Genomic DNA, 16,849 nt, shown 5'->3' on the forward strand with positions numbered 1-16,849 from the left:
GGGAAAGGGGCAAAGGAGAAGCGGGGACAGGGCAGAGCATGATCCCAAATCCCGTGGGGTGACCACGGGGAGCTGTCCCATGTCTCCAGGGAGCCAGCGAGGACAAGCCCTGGGAAGGGACAGCTTGGCTTGGCAAGGACCTACTCCCAAGCTCCCACCTCTCCTACCCCAGCTCCCAGGCCCTCCCTTGTCCCCAGGGATTTGAGTGCTGGAGCCCTGCAGAAGCCAATGTTTTATTCCATGTCCGTGAGGTCCCTGAGTGGCTCCAGCCTGAGCCGGACCCTCTGGAGTGGGAGTGGTACGGATGCTCCTCTTTGTCCCAGCGAGGCTCTGGCAGCTCCAGCTGTGGCGTTGAGGGACAGCACTGGCAAGCACTGGGGTTTGGCATGGCCTGGGATCCAGGCAGGAGCTGGCACGTGGAGGCACAAGGATGCAGCTTGGGAGTGCTGGGAGATCCTTGGGATCAGCGCTCGGCAGAGAGCAGAGGCTGTGGGAGACAGGGATGAGCCGGGATCCCTCAATCCTTCCCCCACCCTTGGGACTGTGCTGGGGGGCAGATTCCCGGTTCGGCCTCCCAAATCCACCCAGTGTGTCCTGTACCTGCCGGGAGTCCGGGGAGTCGGAATCTGGGCGCTTCCAGCTGGGCCTGGCCAGGGCAGCCACCACCAGCACTCCAAAAATGAGGATGAGGAGCCCCAGGGTGTTGGCAAACACGGCCTCAGCCGGCAGGAGCTTGTACGCCATGGTCCCGTTCTTCCTGGAGCAGGGAACAGAGGCTGGGAATGTTCTGGATGTTCCGGAGCCCCCCCTCAAACCTTGCAGAGAACTGTGCAGGGAACCACACACCTGAGGAAGTGCTCAGTTCCCTTTGCTCTGGGCTGGTCACTCCCAAATCCAGCCCCAATCCACATCCTGAGCCCCCCCATCCCTGTGAGGGATCTTCCCAAGCCCCTCCCCCCCAACTCTCACAGGCTGAAGAAAAGCTTCTCGTTGATTCCGGACACGCAGGAAGCCATGGACAACATGAGGATGGTGGAGCCGAAGAAAACATGGATGGGCTTGTAGAGTGCCCGGAGCCAGGTGGGAGCCCAGGGAAGCAGGAATGCTCCAAAACCTGCTGCCCACTGTGGGAAGAGAAGGTGAGGGTGGAAAACTCGGTATGCTGGAGGGAGGGGGGGATCCAGGAGGGATTCCCACCTGGCAGGAGAAGAGCAGGACAGTTCCCAGCCCCATCCAGCTGTGCAGCGAGTACATGTTGGGCGTCCCTTGGGAATTATGGAAGCAGAACACGGCCGCCAGCCCCAGCACGGTCAGGACGAATGCTCCCAAAGCCAAGCTGCCGTGCAGCACCTTCCAGGGAAGCTTGGGGCCGCTCCACGTGTTGGGAATGCGGTAAACCAGGGCAGCTGTGAGGGGGAAAAAAACATCAGGAAGGAGCCGTGCCGGGATCCCCGCGCTCCCTTTGCTCACCTGCGCCGTAGAGCACCACCAATCCTGTCACCATCAGCACCGGGTGCCAGTTGAATGTCCGGGAGCTGCCGTCCAGGGAAAAGCCCCCGCGCCAGTGCTGGCACCAGGTGCCCACCATGGCCACGCAGAGCAATCCCAGCGTTCCCAGGAAGGCACAGAAGGGCAGGAAGGGCACGTCCAGCATGGCCGTGGCGCGGTGGTGGCACCTGTGGGCGAGCGAGGAGCCGGCTCAGGCTCCGGATGCGGTCCCAGGGAGGAGCCACGGAAAGGGGAACTGGGAGCCCCAAAGAGTGTGGGGGGGCCGCTGTTCCCCAGCCTGGGGAAGGTGACAGGGATGGAGCTGCTTCCCAGCCATGGATGGTGGCCCAGCTGCTTCCCGGCCTGGGAATGGTGGCAGGGATGGATCCGGGATGGTGGTGCCTGGGGATGATTGAGGTGACTCTTGGGGCTCTCCGACATCGCCAGGAGGAACCGCGGAAAGGGGAACTGGGAGCCCTGAGGGGGTGACCAGAGTCCAGCTGTGCCCTGGACTGGGAAGGAGGCCAGGGATGGAACAGGACATGCAGAGCAGGGCACGGCACCCCAGGGAATGGCCGCGAGGAGCTCTTGGTGTCAGCTGTCACGGTCCCCCTGGCAGGAGCCCGATCGCTCTCATTTGCATGTGATTTACATGTGCCCCCAGAAATGGGTATTTCTGTCCCCTCCGGGGACGGGGGCTGTCCCGACACCCTCAAATCAGCTGCCTCACGGGACGGAGAGACAGGAAAGGCGTGGAGATACGCGGCCCTATGGTTCTCTAAAATCTGGGACACAGAGACTCACGGATTTCCCAAATCTGGGCTACTCGGTGCCATGGCTCCCCGAAATCTGGGAACACGTGGCTCCACAGCCCCCCCCCCCCCCCCCCAAACCTGCGGCTCCCCTGGACCTGGAACAAATCGCCAGGCCCTGACACCACCCAAAACCCAGACCACGCGGTCCCTCGGCCCCTCCCAACCCCGGAGCCGCCCACCAGCGCTCCAACCCCGGGGCTGTACCTGGACCCCACCGCCCCCTCCTCGTCACTGGGCGCCGCCATCTTGGCGAGCGCCGCTCTGCCTGCTCATCTCTATGGTTTTCCCGCCCACCCCAATGTACTACCACAGAGGGGAGCGGCGGCCAGAGCGGCCCCGAGGGGCCTCCAGCCGCCACTTCCCCCTTCACTTCCGGCTCTGGCGGCCGTTTCCATGGGGACCAAGATGGCGGCGGGTGAGCGCCTGGGGCGGGGGCACGGCGGGGGCACGGCAGGGGCAGCGGGACCCCCGGGACCGGGACCCCCGGCACTCAGGGGGGTTTGGGCGTATCGGGGGAGCGGACCCCGGAGCGGGGAGGGGGCCAAGAACTGCGGGAGAGGGCGGCGAGAGGGGGCCTGGGGGATCCACAGTGGTATCTGTGAGAAGGGGCGGAGTGACGCGGGCTCTGGAGGGGCAGAGAGTGATTTCTTAATCCCCATATCCATCTCTTTCCCTCCTCATGTCCATCAGTTTCTCGCTCCCATGTCCAGTCTTCCTTCCCCCGCATTTCCAGCCACTTTCCGTCCTTTTCCAGCCCCTTTACCCCTGTCTGTCACCATGTCTGCCCCTCAGAGAATTCAGCCCCCAGCACAGCCCTTGTCCTGCCAGGACACGGGAGATCTCTGTCCCCTCCGTCCCTCTCCAGCCAGGATGATCCCTGAGGGGGCTTTTCCCATGGGATATGTGTCCCACATGGACTGTACCTGCTCCAGTGTCCAAAAATTCCCGTCTGTCTCTCCTCACTTCTCTCCCTGGGCCCAGAGTGGGACATGCCCAAACCTGCTCAGAATTGCCCATGGAGCTGGGAACAGCCAGGAATAACCTGCTTGGACACTGCTTCTTGGGACTGCACGTCTCCCTCATCCCTGGATTTCCTCACATGGGGATGGGGAGTGGATTTTAGGGGGAAGGAAGACACCAGAGGAGAGAGAGGACACAGCTCATTGGGTTTTCCTGGTTTCTGGGATCCATCCCAATCCCCGTGTTCCCCCTCCAGGTTTGGGATGCCGGGAGAGGCCCTGCTGAGCCCCCCCAGTGCCATGATCTGTTGGGAATGCTGGGGCTGAGGGCTCCAAGCCTCAGGAAGGAGAATGCTCCAGCCCAGCAACTACAGCCTCGTGCTGTTCCTGCAGTTCCTGCTGCTTTCCTACGACCTCTTCGTGAATTCCTTCTCGGAGCTGCTGCGCACGGCTCCGGCCGTGCAGCTCGTCCTCTTCATGTGAGTACGGGCAAGGTGGGGCAGCAGATCCAGGAGACCCAGGAGCCCACAATCCCTCTGTTCTCCCGGCAGCATCCAGGACCTCGCCATCGTCTTCAACGTCATCATCGTCTTCCTCATGTTCTTCAACACCTACGTTTTCCAGGCGGGGTTGGTCAACCTCCTCTTCCATAAATTCAAGGGAACCATCCTGCTCTCCGCAGCCTACCTGGCGCTCAGCATCTCCTTCCACGTCTGGATTATGGTAGGATGGCGTGGGCACAGCTGCTGCATTCTCCCAAGGGATTTTTCCATGACACCCAGCTTCCCACAGTCCTTTCTCATTGTCTCCCCCGCAAGGTGTCCCATGGAAGATGTCCCATTCCATGATCCGGTGGTTGGCATCAGGCTGGGAGTGTCCTGCCCAATCCCAGCCCCATCCCAGCTCATTCCCTAAGGGCCGTGACCCATCAGAAAATCCTTTTTCCCCAGGGAAAGCCTGTGCCAGCAGCTCCTGGTTTTCCTGGGATTAATCCCTATACCTGGGGGCAGCCCACTCCCTTCCCACAGCTCCGTGGGCTGTGCAGGCTCCCGGATCTGTCCTGGCAGCACCTTCCCCTTTTCTTTCCTGAATAAACTCCTTCCTAGCTCCTTCCCAATGGACACTTCCTGAACTTCCCTCCATCCTGCTGTCCCAGAGCACAGGGAATGTTTGGGGGGTCAGGAGCCACAGCAGCTGCTCCAGCGCTGCCCACGCCGTCCAGGAAGGGGATTTGTGGGGATTTGCAGGGATCTGCAGTCTGAAGCCGGAATAGGTCCGGGCTCAATGCCTAAATCCCCTGAGCTGCTTAACCTTTAGAGTAGGGGGATTCCCAAACTTCTCCAGGTGTTACTCCTGGCTTATGTCCCTCCATCCCACTCAGAACCTTTGGAATGGGGTGATGGGTCTGGGAGGACTCAACAAAACCGCTCCAGGGGTTATTCCCAGTTTTCCAACCCCCTCAGAACCTGCGCTGGCGTGACCCCAGCCGCTTCATCTGGACTGAAGGCCTTCAGACCCTGTTCGTTTTCCAGAGGCTGGGTAAGGACTCCAAGGATCAGGGTGGGATCCCACATCCTTTGGGGGTGCTGGGGGCCCTCTCTCATCCCGAAATTCCCTGCAGCGGCCGTGCTTTACTGCTACTTCTACAAGCGGACAGCTGTGCACCTGGGAGACCCCCTCTTCTACCAGGATTCCCTCTGGCTCCGCAAGGAATTTGCCCACTTCCGTGGCTGATGGATCCCCGGGATCCCCTGGAGTCTCCTTGCACTCCACAGGCTCTGTCGGGGTCGGTTCTGGCTCATCCTTTCTCTGGGGACCAGCCCTCAGGATTTTGGGAGTCAGCGGGAGGCTTGTGGGGCGTCCCTGCGTTTCAGGGCCACAGCCTTGGTCGGCACTGGAATGTTTCTGGAAACCCTAAAGGAATAAATCGGATGTGTTTTCCAGAGGCTGCCGGGTGTTTGTGCCCAGCAGGTGTCACGGCTGCACTCCTTACATTGAAACCCAGCTCGGCGCTGCGCTTGCGGGCGCAAAACGGGGACATTCCCGTGATCCGGTGCGCGATTCTTCTCCCAGTGGATACGAGGGGCGGGGTTAGGAGGGAGGGGGACGCGAGCCCGCGCGGCAGCGATCCGTCCTCCAACCATAGAGAGGTGCGGGTAGAGCGGCGGGGCAAACCACCGAGAGGGGAGGGTGATAGAGAGGCTCCGCCTGCACGCTCCGCGCCCTCGCCCTCAGCGCCCCCACGCGGGCGAGCGCGGCGGCGGCGGTTCCCATGGAGATGGAAGATGGCGCCCAGGGGTGGGAGCAGGACCGGGGGGGGGGGGAAACGGGGGATACCGGAGGGTACAGGGGCTACCGGGAGGAACTCGGGCTGGGAGCAGCGCTGGGAACGGGGCAGGGGGGCGGCCAAGGCGCTGCAGGGCTCCGAGGGCTGCGCTGCCATGCCCGCCCCGTGCTCCCCCCTCATGGCCTCCCCGTGTCCCCTCAGGCCGCCATCGCTCCTCGGCTCCGCTGCAGGTCCTGCTCTTCCTCAACGGCTGGTACTGCGCCACATATTTTCTCCTGGAAGCGTTCGTGTTCGTGTACAAAGGTGAGTCCTTCGCTCCAGAACTCTTCCCGATCCCGCCGGGGTGGGCAGGAATGTGGTGCTGAGGGCGGTGCTTTTCCGGCAGTGCTGCTCCTGCCCTATCCCGTCTCCAACTTGGTGCTGGACGTGGTGCTGCTCTTCCTCTACCTCGGCATTGAGGCCACACGCATCTTCTTCGGTGAGTGCCCCTGAATACCAGAGGCTCCACAGGGAGTGCAGAGTCCTGGGACACCCCAAAGACCATCCCTGGATGTTCAGGTTGCACGGGGCATGCAGTAACCTGGGCTAGAGGAAGATGTCCCTGCCCACGGGAACGAGACATTTAATTCCCCACCCAAAACCCTCCCATGATTTCCGTGATCTGATCCCAACTCTATGTTCCACAGGCTCCAAGGGGAACCTGTGCCAGCGGAAGGTGCCGCTGTCCCTCAGCCTGGCACTTACGCTGCCAGCAGCTGTGCTGGCCGTGTACTACCTGCTGCTCCAGACATATTCCCTGCGCCTGGAAGCGTTCCTGAGCGCCATCCTGCTCCTCTTCTACAGCCTGGAGCTGCTCCTGGGCTTCCTGGCACTGCTCTCCTTCTCCAGGTGCCACATCCCGGGAACTGGGGGAGCCGGCGTGGGACCTGCCAGGTCGGTTTGGCACCCACACATCCCTGTCTCTGTCCTTTTCCACAGCACGGATCCCTACTGAGGACACAGCCCAGGGATACAGGGAAGCATCACCCGTGCCAGCTCCACTTCCCAGCCCCAGGAAGGGGGAGGATCCCACCATTCCCACTGCCCATTTCACCTGGTGCCACCTGGACACATCCCTCCCATTTTTCCTGCTTCCCACTTCACCAGGGACCCGCTGCCACACGGATTCATCCCTTCCTTTTCCCACTTCCCACATCCCACTTCACTCACTCCCCCCTGGACATATCCCTCCCACCTTTCCCACTCCCCAATCCACTTGGACTCCTCAGAGCTTGAGCCAGCTCAAGGTATGAAGAATCCTTTTTTTTTTTCTACGACCTTCCAGAATAATTCACTATTTTCCAATAAATATTTATTTTTACCCGATGCCTGGGAATGTGGGTCCCCCTAGGAATGCTCAGGTACTTCCAGCACCTCAGAGCCAGTTTGGGAAGCACAGGAGCCCATTGGAGGAGGAAGAGTCTGAGGGACAACGGCTCCACAGACCTCCCCAAATCCCTCCCATTCCCTCATTATCCCAAATCCCACCATAGGAAGGCAACAGGAGCGCCGTATAAAAGACTGACAACGTCATCTGAGTTTATTACACAATTCCAACCTATCCAAAGACAAATCTAATCACTGCGAGCAGGAGGGGCGGCGCCTCGCCGGGGCTTCCAGGGATTTGCTCTGCAATTTGGGGGGGAATCTTTCCCCCCCTCCACTATTTGGAAAGAAACTAAAAATCTGTGGCGGTAAGTAAAAAAAACCTGGAGCTCTCCCGCTGAGCGCTCCCACCTCGTGGGGCTTGGGAAAATCAGGGTGGTTTTTCCTGAATTTGGGTTATTTCAACTTAAAAAGACTTCCAGGGCCTGTGTTTTCCCACACGAGTGTGATTCCAGCCCTGGAAATCACCCGGTGTGTCCCGGCTCATCCCGACCCTCCTGGGCTCTCCCTCCCTCTCCTTCTTGGGATTCTGAGGGGACACGAGGGGGTCACAGCCTGCCCTGCCTCTTCCGCTTCCTCTAAAACAAGGAAGGCTCTGCGGGAGAGGCCGGAGCTGCCGTTTGGGTGGGAATGCTGCTGTGGGGAATGTCGGGATAGAGAGGATGACCCCCAACCCAGCTCCAGCCTCTTTTTCCCAGCTCCTGGAGGGTGAAGGGGCAAAGGAGGAGCGTGGCACAGTGTCCCACCAGGGCGATGGGGACAGGAGTGTCCCCCAACAATCCAGAGGATGGCACATGGCTCCTGATCCCAGGATCGGGAGCTGTGCATCTCCAAGCCCCCAAGCTGCACAGGGAGGGCTCCGTCTCCTCCGTTCCCCCCCCGGACTGGGAAGGGCTCACAAACCTCCCTCCATGGAATAAAAGCACCATTTCTCTTTGGGTCCGAGTATCCACGGAGCAGAGTGGGATGGCCCCAGGAAGCAGCAGCAGTGGTGGGGGGGATTCCCAAGGCCACGAGGTGCGGGCGGGGGTCCCGCCCAGAGGGGGCTGCGGTGGCGAGGAAGGGACCGGGATGGGGTGGAGCAGCCTCAGGCACTGCATCCTGGTCGAGGTGAGGAGATATGAGTCCATTAAAAACCACTTCCTGCCAAATTCCTGCCGGGAGAGAGGAGAGGAATGGTGGGAGCGCCCTTCTCTCATCCTTCACGCTTCCAGGGGATTCCTGAGCTTCCCACCTGTCTCAGTGGTGCCGGTCCCTGTCTCTGTCCCTGTCCCGATGCCGCTCGTGCTCCCGGCTCCGCTCCTGGAAATATTCCTCGTGCCGATCGTCGCTGTGGAGCAGATCCCGGTGCCGCCGGCTGCTCTCACGGGACCGGCTGGGAGAGCGCTCCCGAGATCGGTGTCTTTTCCTTTGGGAAAAGAGGAGACAAAACCCAAAGAGTGATTTTTTTAGTCGCTCACCTGCAGGGAGGATCCTGTTCTCTGGATCCAGGGGGATACCTGGAGCTGCTGCTGGAGCTGCTGCTGTAGGATTTGGCCTCAATTCCATGCAGGCAATCCTTGAGGGAAGAGAGGAGGACGCGGCACCGCTCGTCGCTGGCCACGCGCGACTGCTTGATGACAGCGATGGCTGTGAGCAGCGTCTCGATGGCATTGCTGTAATCCCCTGGGGGAGTGGAGCAAGGGGTCAGGAGCGGGAATCCATCCCGGGATGGGGGACATGAGGGACACGGGAAGTACCTGCGCTGGCGCCGGACACCGCCTTGGAAATGGCGCTGCTGGAGATGGCGCGGTTGCGGTTCATGATCTCCTCAAACTCGCCTTCGCTCACGGCCGGGATCGGCGGGCCCAGCTCCCGGCTGTCGGCACAGCGGGAACGGGGGTTCAGCGGGATCCTCCCCGAGCATCCCAACCCCATTCTCCCCCGGCTCACCTGCTGTGGTTGTAGGGAGCCATGGCCTTGCCGTAGGTATCCGGAGGAGGTCCCAGGGCGGCGGTGGGTGGCGGGAAGAAGGCGGGATTGAGGTGCAGGGCGGGGGGCACAGCCCCTGGCGGGGGCACGGCCAGGGGCGGGGGCAGCCGGGGCGGCGGCGGCAGCAGGTGCTGGTAGGGAATTCCAGGAGGAGGAGGAGGGACTCCGAAAGCGGAGGACAGGGGAGGCGGGGGGGGCATGGGAGGTGGGGGTAGCCCCATGAGGGGCAGTGCAGGGGGGCGGCTGAAGAAGGACAGGACCGAGGGGGGCTTCTCCATGCGGGCAGGGGGCAGCGCGTTCTCCGTCGGCGTCGCCCGGCCATCCACCGCATCCACGGAATCCCGGGAGTGGGCCCGCGGCGGCACACCTGGAAGTGGCACGGGGAAAGGGCTGTGAGGTGCAGCTGGAGGGTGTCCGGGTCTCCGAGACCTCCTGCTCCTCCTCTTCCTCCCACCCCTGAAGGGCTGGAGGTGCCCAGAGAGAGAGATCCAGCCGGCCACACAGAGCCTCCGCTTCCATGTGTTTTTCCAAGAGGGGCCCAGCTTTTCAGCAAGACCCCATACAGTGCCCTGGGGACAGGCAGGTCACAGGGACAGGAGCCAAAAGCCACAAGGAATGGTGAGAGATCCCCAAAGACATTCAAAGACCCGGAGAGCCTGAGATCCACACACGGATTTGGAGAGGCCCAAGCATGGAGGAACACAAGGGGACAGAACCCAAGTGCTGACAGCAACGGAGCTGCTGCTAGAGGAAGGAAAACTCAGCATTCCAAGAGGGTGAAGAAGCCTTGCTCTATCCAAAGAGGTTTTGAGGATGAGACAGAAGGGGTGTGACAGGAGCCAGGCTCCCAGCGGTGCCAAAGGGTGCCTGGGAGCTCTACTCTGCCCTGGGGGCAGCCGGAACTCGGCCCAGGGAACACTCCCTGCTCCACCAAAACTGCAGGGCAAGTTGGGACACAGCCTAAGCACCAAGCAGCCGATCCCCTCGGGCACCTGAGCCAAAGGAAGGGAGCGAAGCAACTCTGCTGGGAAGGGGGAGATTTCCTTGCAAAAAACATGCCAAGGGATCTACAACGACCAGAGCTGGCCAAGACCTCCTCGGACACGCTCCTGCCAGGACAATCCCTGCGGATCCCGTCGCATCGCTGCGGAGTGAGGCCAGGACCACCTATTGCCATTGAGGGACGCCCACGGCCAGGCCCCAGCTGGAATATTCCTCCAGTGTTGGGCACCTTACCTCCGCAGGGATGGAAAAATTCTGGAGCAGATCCAGAGAGGAGCTACTAATAGATATGGAGGGTCTTAGCTATGCTGAGAGCCTGAAGAGCTTAAGCCCATTCAGTTTGGAGAGGAGGAGGAGGAGGCTACGAGGGATCTTCGCAGTGTGGGAGCACCTAAAAGGGGATCATAAAGACTCGGGTCAGGAGCTAATCCGGCTCAGGAATGGGACAAACAACCCCCAGACGCTCCTGGCAGGGTCTCCCCCCATCCCGAGGGCTCGCTGGGCTGGGCCTGGCAGCTGATCCAGGGGAGATTTGGGATGTGTGTGAGATGGAACCCCCCACCCGCCTCACACCGGCGCCACACTCACGTTTGCGAGCCTGAGCCTCGAACTGCGACAGGTTCTGCCGGGTCGCCAGCCTCACCTCCACCTTGTCTCCATTCAGGATCTTTCCAGGAAGCAGCTCCAGGAGCTTATGGACTGAGTTCTCGGAGGCGACCACCACCTCCGCATACCTGTGCAGGAGAGAGGGAGGTTGAGCCCTAAACCTGCTGCAGAGACCCCCCCCCAGACCCTCCTCCTGATCCCATCCCGCTGTTCCACACTCCCTCCTCACTTTTCCATGCTCTTAGGGATGCTCCATGAATTCCCTGTGCCAAGTCGGAAAAGTGCCAGCTGCTCCCTCACCCTCCACAAAACAATGGATGTGGCAATGAGGGCCTGGCTCCCGCCATTCCCACCTGAAATTCCATTGGCTCTCACCCCTTGGATTGGCCATTGGCTCGGTTCTCCGCGAATTTCAGCTCCACCACGTCATAGACTCCAACGGAGCGGATGGTCTGGATCAGCTGCTGGTCAGTTGTCCACTGAGGGCAGAGGGAACAGGCTGGTATTCATATCTGTCCCCAGTGTCCCCCACCCACCTGAGGAATGTCACCCCCAGACTTCCTCAGGGAGCTTAAAATCATCTGGAACAAGCCTTGGGAATGGGTAACAGCAACAAGTTCTCTAACAAGACAGAGCCTTCCCAAAACCATTCCTGCATCCCTGAACAGGAGAAGGTGACTCAGGAGCAGCAGCCTAAAGTCACAGCTTCAAAGGGACATCAGCAGATACCCCAGCCCAGAAGCTCCTCAGTGATACAAATCCCTTTTCCCTGAGGATCACAAAGCCAAGCCCAGCTCAGGACACCAGCTGAGGACTGAGGAGGAGCACGCCCCTCAAAATCCCTGCCACTCCCCTAGAGAGCACAGGAGCCCCTTCAGAGGTTCGCCAGGAATCCCGAATTTCCCAGGAAGATGAACTCACCCAGGAGAAGCTCCCGACGTAGACGGCGGCCCTCTTGTTCCGGAGCCCGCTGTAGGTGTACAGGATGGCTGGGGGTTTGCTGTTGGGCTTGGGAGACGGCTCCTGACGGATCTCCGGAGGCGCTTCCGAGCTGCTGGAACGCTTTTCCTGGGGCTGGGAGCTGGCTGCTAACACGTCGTCGTAGAGATCCATCTGGTCAGCATTACTGAACTCCGGGTCCTGCTGGGAAAACGTCATGAGATCCTGGCTTGGGAAGGGCTTGGGAAGCCTTCTTTGCTGTTTCCAACCTGCTGTCCCAATTCCCAAGCGGAATTTCCAAGCCGAGTCCAAAGGTTTAAGGCTCGAATCACTTGGTCTGGGTCTGTGCACAGTTGGGAATTACAGCCACCCCTTGCCTGGGCAATCCCAAAAAACAGGATGATGGGCTCTGTCTTCATGGAATCATGAAATGGTTGGGGTTGGAATAAGAACCTTAAGGATCATCCCATCCCACCCCCTGCCATGGGACACCTTCCACTATCCTAGGTTGCTCCAAGCCCTGTCCAACCTGGCCTGGAACACTTCCAGGGATGGAGCAGCCACAGTTTCCCTGGGAAATCCATTCCAGGGCCTCACCATCCTCACAGGGAAGAAATTCTTCCCAATATCTCATCTAAACCCTCACTGAGCTCCAGCACATTCCAAAGACCAGCCCACTTGGATCCCACACAACAGGACAAGACCCTATTGCTGCCACCAGGAAGAAATTCCCAATTTGGAGGGCAAGAATTCAGTGGTGGAAAAACAAATGTCCTCCAGGGATGAGCCTATCACTCCTTGGCAACACATTCTTCCCAAAAATCCAACTTGGAAATTGCACACTCACCTCAAACCATGCCCAGCACCCCACCTTCCTTATTTCTGGGAAAAAAGCCCTTTTTAGGGTAGGAGGTCCCACACATTGGATCAGTCCCTTTGGCAGAGGAAGCTCAGGAAGCTCCAGAGCTGGGAATTCCAGCGTGTCCTAGATCTGCCTCCCAATTCCCACTCTGTCCCAGGCTATATTTAATTTGGAATGTCCAGCAAGTGCTGTGCTTACTATGGATCCCGGTTCCTTGTTCAGATTGTGCCGAGTGTTTCATCCCACAAAATCACTCCATGAGGATCCACCCCACAGGAGCTGGTGTGCCATAAAAACCAGAGGTTCTGTTCCCAAATTTTCAACTCCAGGCAGTTTGGACAATATTTTCTGCTGGAGACAGTCTGAGGGTCAGGTAATTGCAAATCCTTCCCTCTTGGGAGCTGGACAGAGAACGATGCTCAGCACGCAGCTTTCCAAGGATTGTGGAAACCCAGGAATACAAAAATCCAACCATTTTCCCTCTCCCTGAACTTTTGCATCCAGCTCTTTCCCTGGAGCTGATAAAAGAATGATTTGAAAAGGGAGCTGTAGTTTTGTGTTCATTTCCTAAAAAAGCTCAAGTGTTTGGTTAATCCAACTCCCACGTTCCCACCTCCACCAGGAGCCTTTGGACACAGCCCAAGGCTGGAAGATTCCCGCCTGGAAGTTTCAGAAAGTCAAGACCGAAAATAGGAAGGAGGGGCTAGAGGAGGAATCCCTTGGAATCCCTCAGTTCTGCTACTTAGGGGATTCAGCTTGGGAGATTTTAGGGATTCTCCTGCTCCCCATCCATGCACACTGAGTTGAGGTACACAGGGATGAAGCTGGGCACTGTTAGTGGGAATCACCATGTGGGAATGTGGGATTTGGAATTACACTGGCATCCCTGGAGTGCCACAGGGACACCACAGCACTTCCCCGCTGCTTTGATCCTGGCATGGATTCATTCCAGGTGTTCTCCTGCCACACATCCCAAAGGGAGGAACATGCCAGAGCCATTGGCCTGGATCATCATTCCAGCTTTGAGAAGCCTCCATCCACTTGGTCTTCCCAGGAGATTCCATGGGGTATTCTCCCCCAATAACCAGAAGAAGCTTCTCTTGATCACTCCAGGAGTTCACAGGAATTCCTTTTTCCATGGTGATTCCTTCTTCCGGGTGCTTTGCTTCCAGTTTCCATGACATTTCCTCTTGCCAACTTCTCTCCACAAGCTTTCCACGGCAGTTTCAAATTTTCCAACATCTGCCTTCGCACTTGCTTTCCCATATCCACGAACTCCCTAAAATCTGCTTCTCCAACATCCCCTTCCTTCATCATTTCCTCCCAAGAATCCCAGCTATTCCTGGGATGGGAAAAGCAGCACAGGAACAGCGAGCTCCTGCACAGGTTCCCAGCCTGGGTGATCCCATGGATTTGGCTCCTGGTATCCCCTCACAGTGTAATTCCCTAGAAGTGCCTCTTCCACCTGGGATTTCTCATTATTCCAACCAGGACACAGCTAAGCTCTTAAAACCCAAACATTCCATGACCAGCCACGTGTCAAACCCACAGGGAAACCCTTTAATCACAGCTGGAGATGGCAGCCACTGAGATTTGGGAATGATCGGGAATGATCCTTCCCTTTTCCCAGCCACACCAGTTGCATCTTCCACCAGGATGAGCTGCAGGACACTGGCATCCACTGGGATCTCTTCCCGAAAGAAAAGGGGGGATCTGCCGCCCCATCCCAGCCCTCACCTGGGTGAACTCCTCGTCGGCGTAGATGTCAATCAGATCCACTCCCTCGGACATATTTCCAGAGGCGGGAAAAGCGGGAGCCCGGGCTGGGACCGGGCGGAGCCAGGACACGGAAGGTGCTCTGGGAAGGGGGGGGCAGGGGGGTCAGTGAGGCCTCGGGGACCCGCTGGGGGCGTCCCCCCAAATCCCTGTGTGCCCCATATCCCATTTCCTCACCCTGTGTCCCCCTAAATCCCCTCTTCCCTCCGAATACCTGTGCCCCCCTAAATCCCTTCTATCCCCTAAATCCGCTCTGCCTCTCAAATCCCCTCTTCCCCCTAAATCCCTGCGTCCCCCCAAATCCCATGTCCCCCCTAAATCCCCACTGCTCCCCAAATCTCTGTGTCCCCCCAAATCCCATTTCCCTCCAAATCTCGTGTCCCCCCAGATCCTTCTGTCCCTCCATATCCCGTCTCCCCCCCAAATCCCTGTTTCCCCCCAAATTCCCTGTGCCCCCCACGATCCCCCACTGACCCCCCCCCCCCGCTTTCCGCGCCGCCCCGTCCCCGCCATATGCGGCCCTGCGGAGCGGCGGGGCCCGGGCTGGGGGGTTTGTGGGCAGGGGGAATGTGAGGGGAGGGGGCGGCAGGTCGCGGTATGTCGCGATAGGTCGCGCCCCCCGCCCCGGGGCCCCCCTCCCCCGGTCCCAGCCCCGCGCGCGCCGCCCGCGCTCACCGCCAGCGCCGCCGCGCCCACTTCCGGGCGTGGCCACGCCCACTTCCGGCACGCCCCGCCCCATAGAGCCGGGAGGGGGCGTGGCCGGAGCGGCGCGCGGCAAGATGGCGGCGGCCAGGGTGGGGGGAGAAGGGGGGAAAACTGGGAGGGCAAAGGGAAGGGAAAGGGGTAAAAGGGGGGAGAATGGAGGGAGAGCGGAAACAACAGGTTAAAATGGGAAGAAATGGGTAAAAAGGGGGTAAAAGGGGAAGGAGAGGGGAAAAACGTTGGGAAAAGGGGAAAAGAAAGGCGAAGTGGGAAAGGGAAAAAAGGGAGGAAGACGTGCAGGAAAGGGGGGGAAAAACGGGAGACAGGGGAAAGGAAAAGTAGGGGAAAGGGGTGAGTTTGGAGGAAGGGCAGGACGGGAGGAAAATTAGCGTATTGTGGGAAGAGGGGAGAAAAAGAGGAGGAGAGTCTGAGCAGACAAAAGGGGATTTTGGGGGGAAAAGGGAGATCTGGGGGATTTATGGGGTCTGGGCAGCGGGGTTTTGAAGGGTGGGATTGGGAATCGTGTCCAGTAGGATTTGGAGAGGTCCCTGTGTGCAGGCACACCCAGCCCTGATATCCCTGTGCTTTCCCTGTTCCCTCCAGCTCTGCTCCCTTCGCCGGCATCTCCTGTGGCCGCTGATCCCGCAGCGTGGCTACCGGGGGGATTCCCCCACGGATTCCGGGAAGGACGTGCTGGAGATCCCGCTGCCCCCCTGGCAGGAGCGTCCGGACGAGCCACTGGACACCAAGAGAGCCCGGCTGCTGTACGAGAGCAGGAAAAGGGGGATGCTGGAAAACTGCATCCTGCTCAGGTGGGCTTGGCTCTGAGTATTCCAGGTCCTTTCATTAACAGGGAAGAGTTCATTGAGGTAGTGCAAAAGTCCTTGGGATAAGTTGCTCCTAGATCTTGCTGGTCAAGGATGCAATGATGGAGTACAGCTGGGAGAGCTCAGTGAGCCAAAATCCTTTGGGAAGGATGTATGTAAATCCTGGGACATGTGAATGCAAGGCCAGTTGGATTTTGGGATTGAAGAAGAGATTAGACACATAGAATTGTGGAATTCTGGAATGATTTGGGTGGGAAAGGACCTTAAGGACACCTTACACTACCCCAGGTTGCTCCAAGCCCTGCCCAACCTGGCTGGGACACTTCCAGGGATGAGGTAGCCACAAATTCTCTGGGAAGTCCATTCCAGAGCCTCACCACCCTCTCAGGAAAGAATCTCTTCCCAATATCTCATGTGAACAAGCACATGGAATCCTGGAATGGTTTGGGATGGAAGGGACTTAAGAATCATCCAGTTTCACCCCCTGCCATGGGCAGGGACACCTTCCACCAGACCAGGCTGGATAAGGGGATTCCAGGGGTGGAGATTCCACAGCTTCTCTGGGAATGCTGTGCCGGTGTTTTCCCGCCTGCTGAGGTGAGGGAGAGCAGGCTGGGGGTCCGTGTTTTCCAGGACCACCCTGAGCTGGTTCTTACACCCCAGCTCTTCCTTCATCTCCCGCTCATCCTGATCCATCCCTCTCCAGCCTCTTCGCCAAGGAAAACCTGGCGCGCATGAGCGAGGAGCAGCTGAGCCGCTACGATCGCCTCATCAACGAGCCCAGTAACGACTGGGACATTTATTACTGGGCCACTGGTACGTGTGGCCACGCCCTGGCACGCCGGCACGGCGCTTTGGGACTGCACGCACCTGATTTTTCCCTGTTTTCCCCCCAGAAGCGAAGCCCACGCCGGCGGAATTCGACACCGATGTGATGGCCATGCTGAGGGAATTTGCCAAAAACAGGAACAGGGAGCAGAGGCTCCGGCAGCCGGACCTGGAATATCTGTTTGAGCCACCACGCTGAGGGAGGGGACGCCTCTGTCCCCATTCCCTGGAGTAGCGCAGGGACATGGGGCTCTGGACTGGCGTTTCCACCTTCCCTAAGATTTTCCTCCTCTCCCAGCAGCCTTTGGACACTCACGGAATGATGAATAAAGCCCTGGCTACTGGCCTTGCCTGGCTGCTGG

General features: G+C 59.2%; 5 protein-coding genes across 6 annotated transcripts; 3 read left to right on the forward strand and 2 right to left on the reverse strand.

Moving 5' to 3' along the window:
* Positions 1 to 219: 219 nt before the first annotated feature.
* LOC128790017 (lysosomal membrane ascorbate-dependent ferrireductase CYB561A3) lies at positions 220 to 2,654 on the reverse strand. The gene is made up of 6 exons (XM_053946434.1): positions 2,508 to 2,654; positions 1,471 to 1,676; positions 1,198 to 1,406; positions 970 to 1,124; positions 601 to 757; positions 220 to 487 (listed from the first exon to the last, which is right to left on the reverse strand). The coding sequence occupies exons 1-6, from the start codon at positions 2,546 to 2,548 to the stop codon at positions 464 to 466; spliced, it is 792 nt and encodes a 263-aa protein (XP_053802409.1). The 5' UTR covers positions 2,549 to 2,654; the 3' UTR covers positions 220 to 463.
* TMEM138 (transmembrane protein 138) lies at positions 2,636 to 5,208 on the forward strand. The gene is made up of 5 exons (XM_053946435.1): positions 2,636 to 2,718; positions 3,520 to 3,741; positions 3,814 to 3,985; positions 4,726 to 4,801; positions 4,884 to 5,208. The coding sequence occupies exons 2-5, from the start codon at positions 3,614 to 3,616 to the stop codon at positions 4,994 to 4,996; spliced, it is 489 nt and encodes a 162-aa protein (XP_053802410.1). The 5' UTR covers positions 2,636 to 2,718; positions 3,520 to 3,613; the 3' UTR covers positions 4,997 to 5,208.
* A 257-nt stretch (positions 5,209 to 5,465) lies between these two features.
* Positions 5,466 to 6,914, forward strand: TMEM216 (transmembrane protein 216). Its single transcript, XM_053946437.1, has 5 exons — positions 5,466 to 5,560; positions 5,751 to 5,852; positions 5,935 to 6,027; positions 6,236 to 6,437; positions 6,528 to 6,914. The coding sequence occupies exons 1-5, from the start codon at positions 5,548 to 5,550 to the stop codon at positions 6,541 to 6,543; spliced, it is 426 nt and encodes a 141-aa protein (XP_053802412.1). The 5' UTR covers positions 5,466 to 5,547; the 3' UTR covers positions 6,544 to 6,914.
* A 188-nt stretch (positions 6,915 to 7,102) lies between these two features.
* Positions 7,103 to 14,871, reverse strand: CPSF7 (cleavage and polyadenylation specific factor 7). 2 transcript variants are annotated; one of them, XM_053946430.1, is made up of 10 exons: positions 14,806 to 14,871; positions 14,092 to 14,212; positions 11,475 to 11,693; positions 10,929 to 11,032; positions 10,536 to 10,681; positions 8,907 to 9,312; positions 8,714 to 8,832; positions 8,474 to 8,639; positions 8,209 to 8,382; positions 7,103 to 8,128 (listed from the first exon to the last, which is right to left on the reverse strand). In XM_053946430.1, exons 2-9 carry the CDS (start codon positions 14,143 to 14,145, stop codon positions 8,214 to 8,216), a joined length of 1,383 nt encoding a protein of 460 aa, XP_053802405.1. In that variant the 5' UTR covers positions 14,146 to 14,212; positions 14,806 to 14,871; the 3' UTR covers positions 7,103 to 8,128; positions 8,209 to 8,213. The 2 variants fall into 2 exon arrangements, with proteins under 2 accessions (XP_053802405.1, XP_053802404.1); XM_053946429.1 differs by having other exon boundaries at positions 11,475 to 11,696.
* Positions 14,844 to 16,848, forward strand: SDHAF2 (succinate dehydrogenase complex assembly factor 2). The gene is made up of 4 exons (XM_053946436.1): positions 14,844 to 14,924; positions 15,436 to 15,644; positions 16,366 to 16,475; positions 16,556 to 16,848. Exons 1-4 carry the CDS (start codon positions 14,910 to 14,912, stop codon positions 16,684 to 16,686), a joined length of 465 nt encoding a protein of 154 aa, XP_053802411.1. The 5' UTR covers positions 14,844 to 14,909; the 3' UTR covers positions 16,687 to 16,848.
* Position 16,849: the final 1 nt, after the last annotated feature.

The sequence above is a fragment of the Vidua chalybeata genome, chromosome 6, assembly GCF_026979565.1.
Source record: "Vidua chalybeata isolate OUT-0048 chromosome 6, bVidCha1 merged haplotype, whole genome shotgun sequence".
NCBI lineage: Eukaryota > Metazoa > Chordata > Aves > Passeriformes > Viduidae > Vidua > Vidua chalybeata.

Bases quoted from the DNA above. Each gene is read 5' to 3' on its own strand.
- LOC128790017 (XM_053946434.1), bottom strand. From the start codon at position 2,548: ATGGCGGCGCCCAGTGACGAGGAGGGGGCGGTGGGGTCCAG. The intron at 1,407-1,470 runs GTGAGCAAAGGG...TCCCCCTCACAG, and splicing joins GGTGGTGCTCTACGGCGCAG to CTGCCCTGGTTTACCGCATT. The intron at 488-600 runs GTACAGGACACA...TGTCTCCCACAG, and splicing joins ACTCCCCGGACTCCCGGCAG to CCTCTGCTCTCTGCCGAGCG.
- TMEM138 (XM_053946435.1), top strand. From the start codon at position 3,614: ATGCTCCAGCCCAGCAACTACAGCCTCGTGCTGTTCCTGCAGTTCCTG. The intron at 3,742-3,813 runs GTGAGTACGGGC...TTCTCCCGGCAG, and splicing joins GTGCAGCTCGTCCTCTTCAT to CATCCAGGACCTCGCCATCG. The intron at 4,802-4,883 runs GTAAGGACTCCA...AATTCCCTGCAG, and splicing joins GTTCGTTTTCCAGAGGCTGG to CGGCCGTGCTTTACTGCTAC.
- TMEM216 (XM_053946437.1), top strand. The intron at 5,853-5,934 runs GTGAGTCCTTCG...CTTTTCCGGCAG, and splicing joins GTTCGTGTTCGTGTACAAAG to TGCTGCTCCTGCCCTATCCC. The intron at 6,028-6,235 runs GTGAGTGCCCCT...TATGTTCCACAG, and splicing joins GGCCACACGCATCTTCTTCG to GCTCCAAGGGGAACCTGTGC.
- CPSF7 (XM_053946429.1), bottom strand. From the start codon at position 14,145: ATGTCCGAGGGAGTGGATCTGATTGACATCTACGCCGACGAGGAGTTC. The intron at 8,833-8,906 runs GTGAGCCGGGGG...CTGTGCCGACAG, and splicing joins GCTCCCTACAACCACAGCAG to CCGGGAGCTGGGCCCGCCGA. The intron at 8,383-8,473 runs GTATCCCCCTGG...CTTTTCCCAAAG, and splicing joins AGCTCCAGCAGCAGCTCCAG to GAAAAGACACCGATCTCGGG.
- SDHAF2 (XM_053946436.1), top strand. The intron at 15,645-16,365 runs GTGGGCTTGGCT...ATCCCTCTCCAG, and splicing joins GAAAACTGCATCCTGCTCAG to CCTCTTCGCCAAGGAAAACC. The intron at 16,476-16,555 runs GTACGTGTGGCC...TTTTCCCCCCAG, and splicing joins CATTTATTACTGGGCCACTG to AAGCGAAGCCCACGCCGGCG.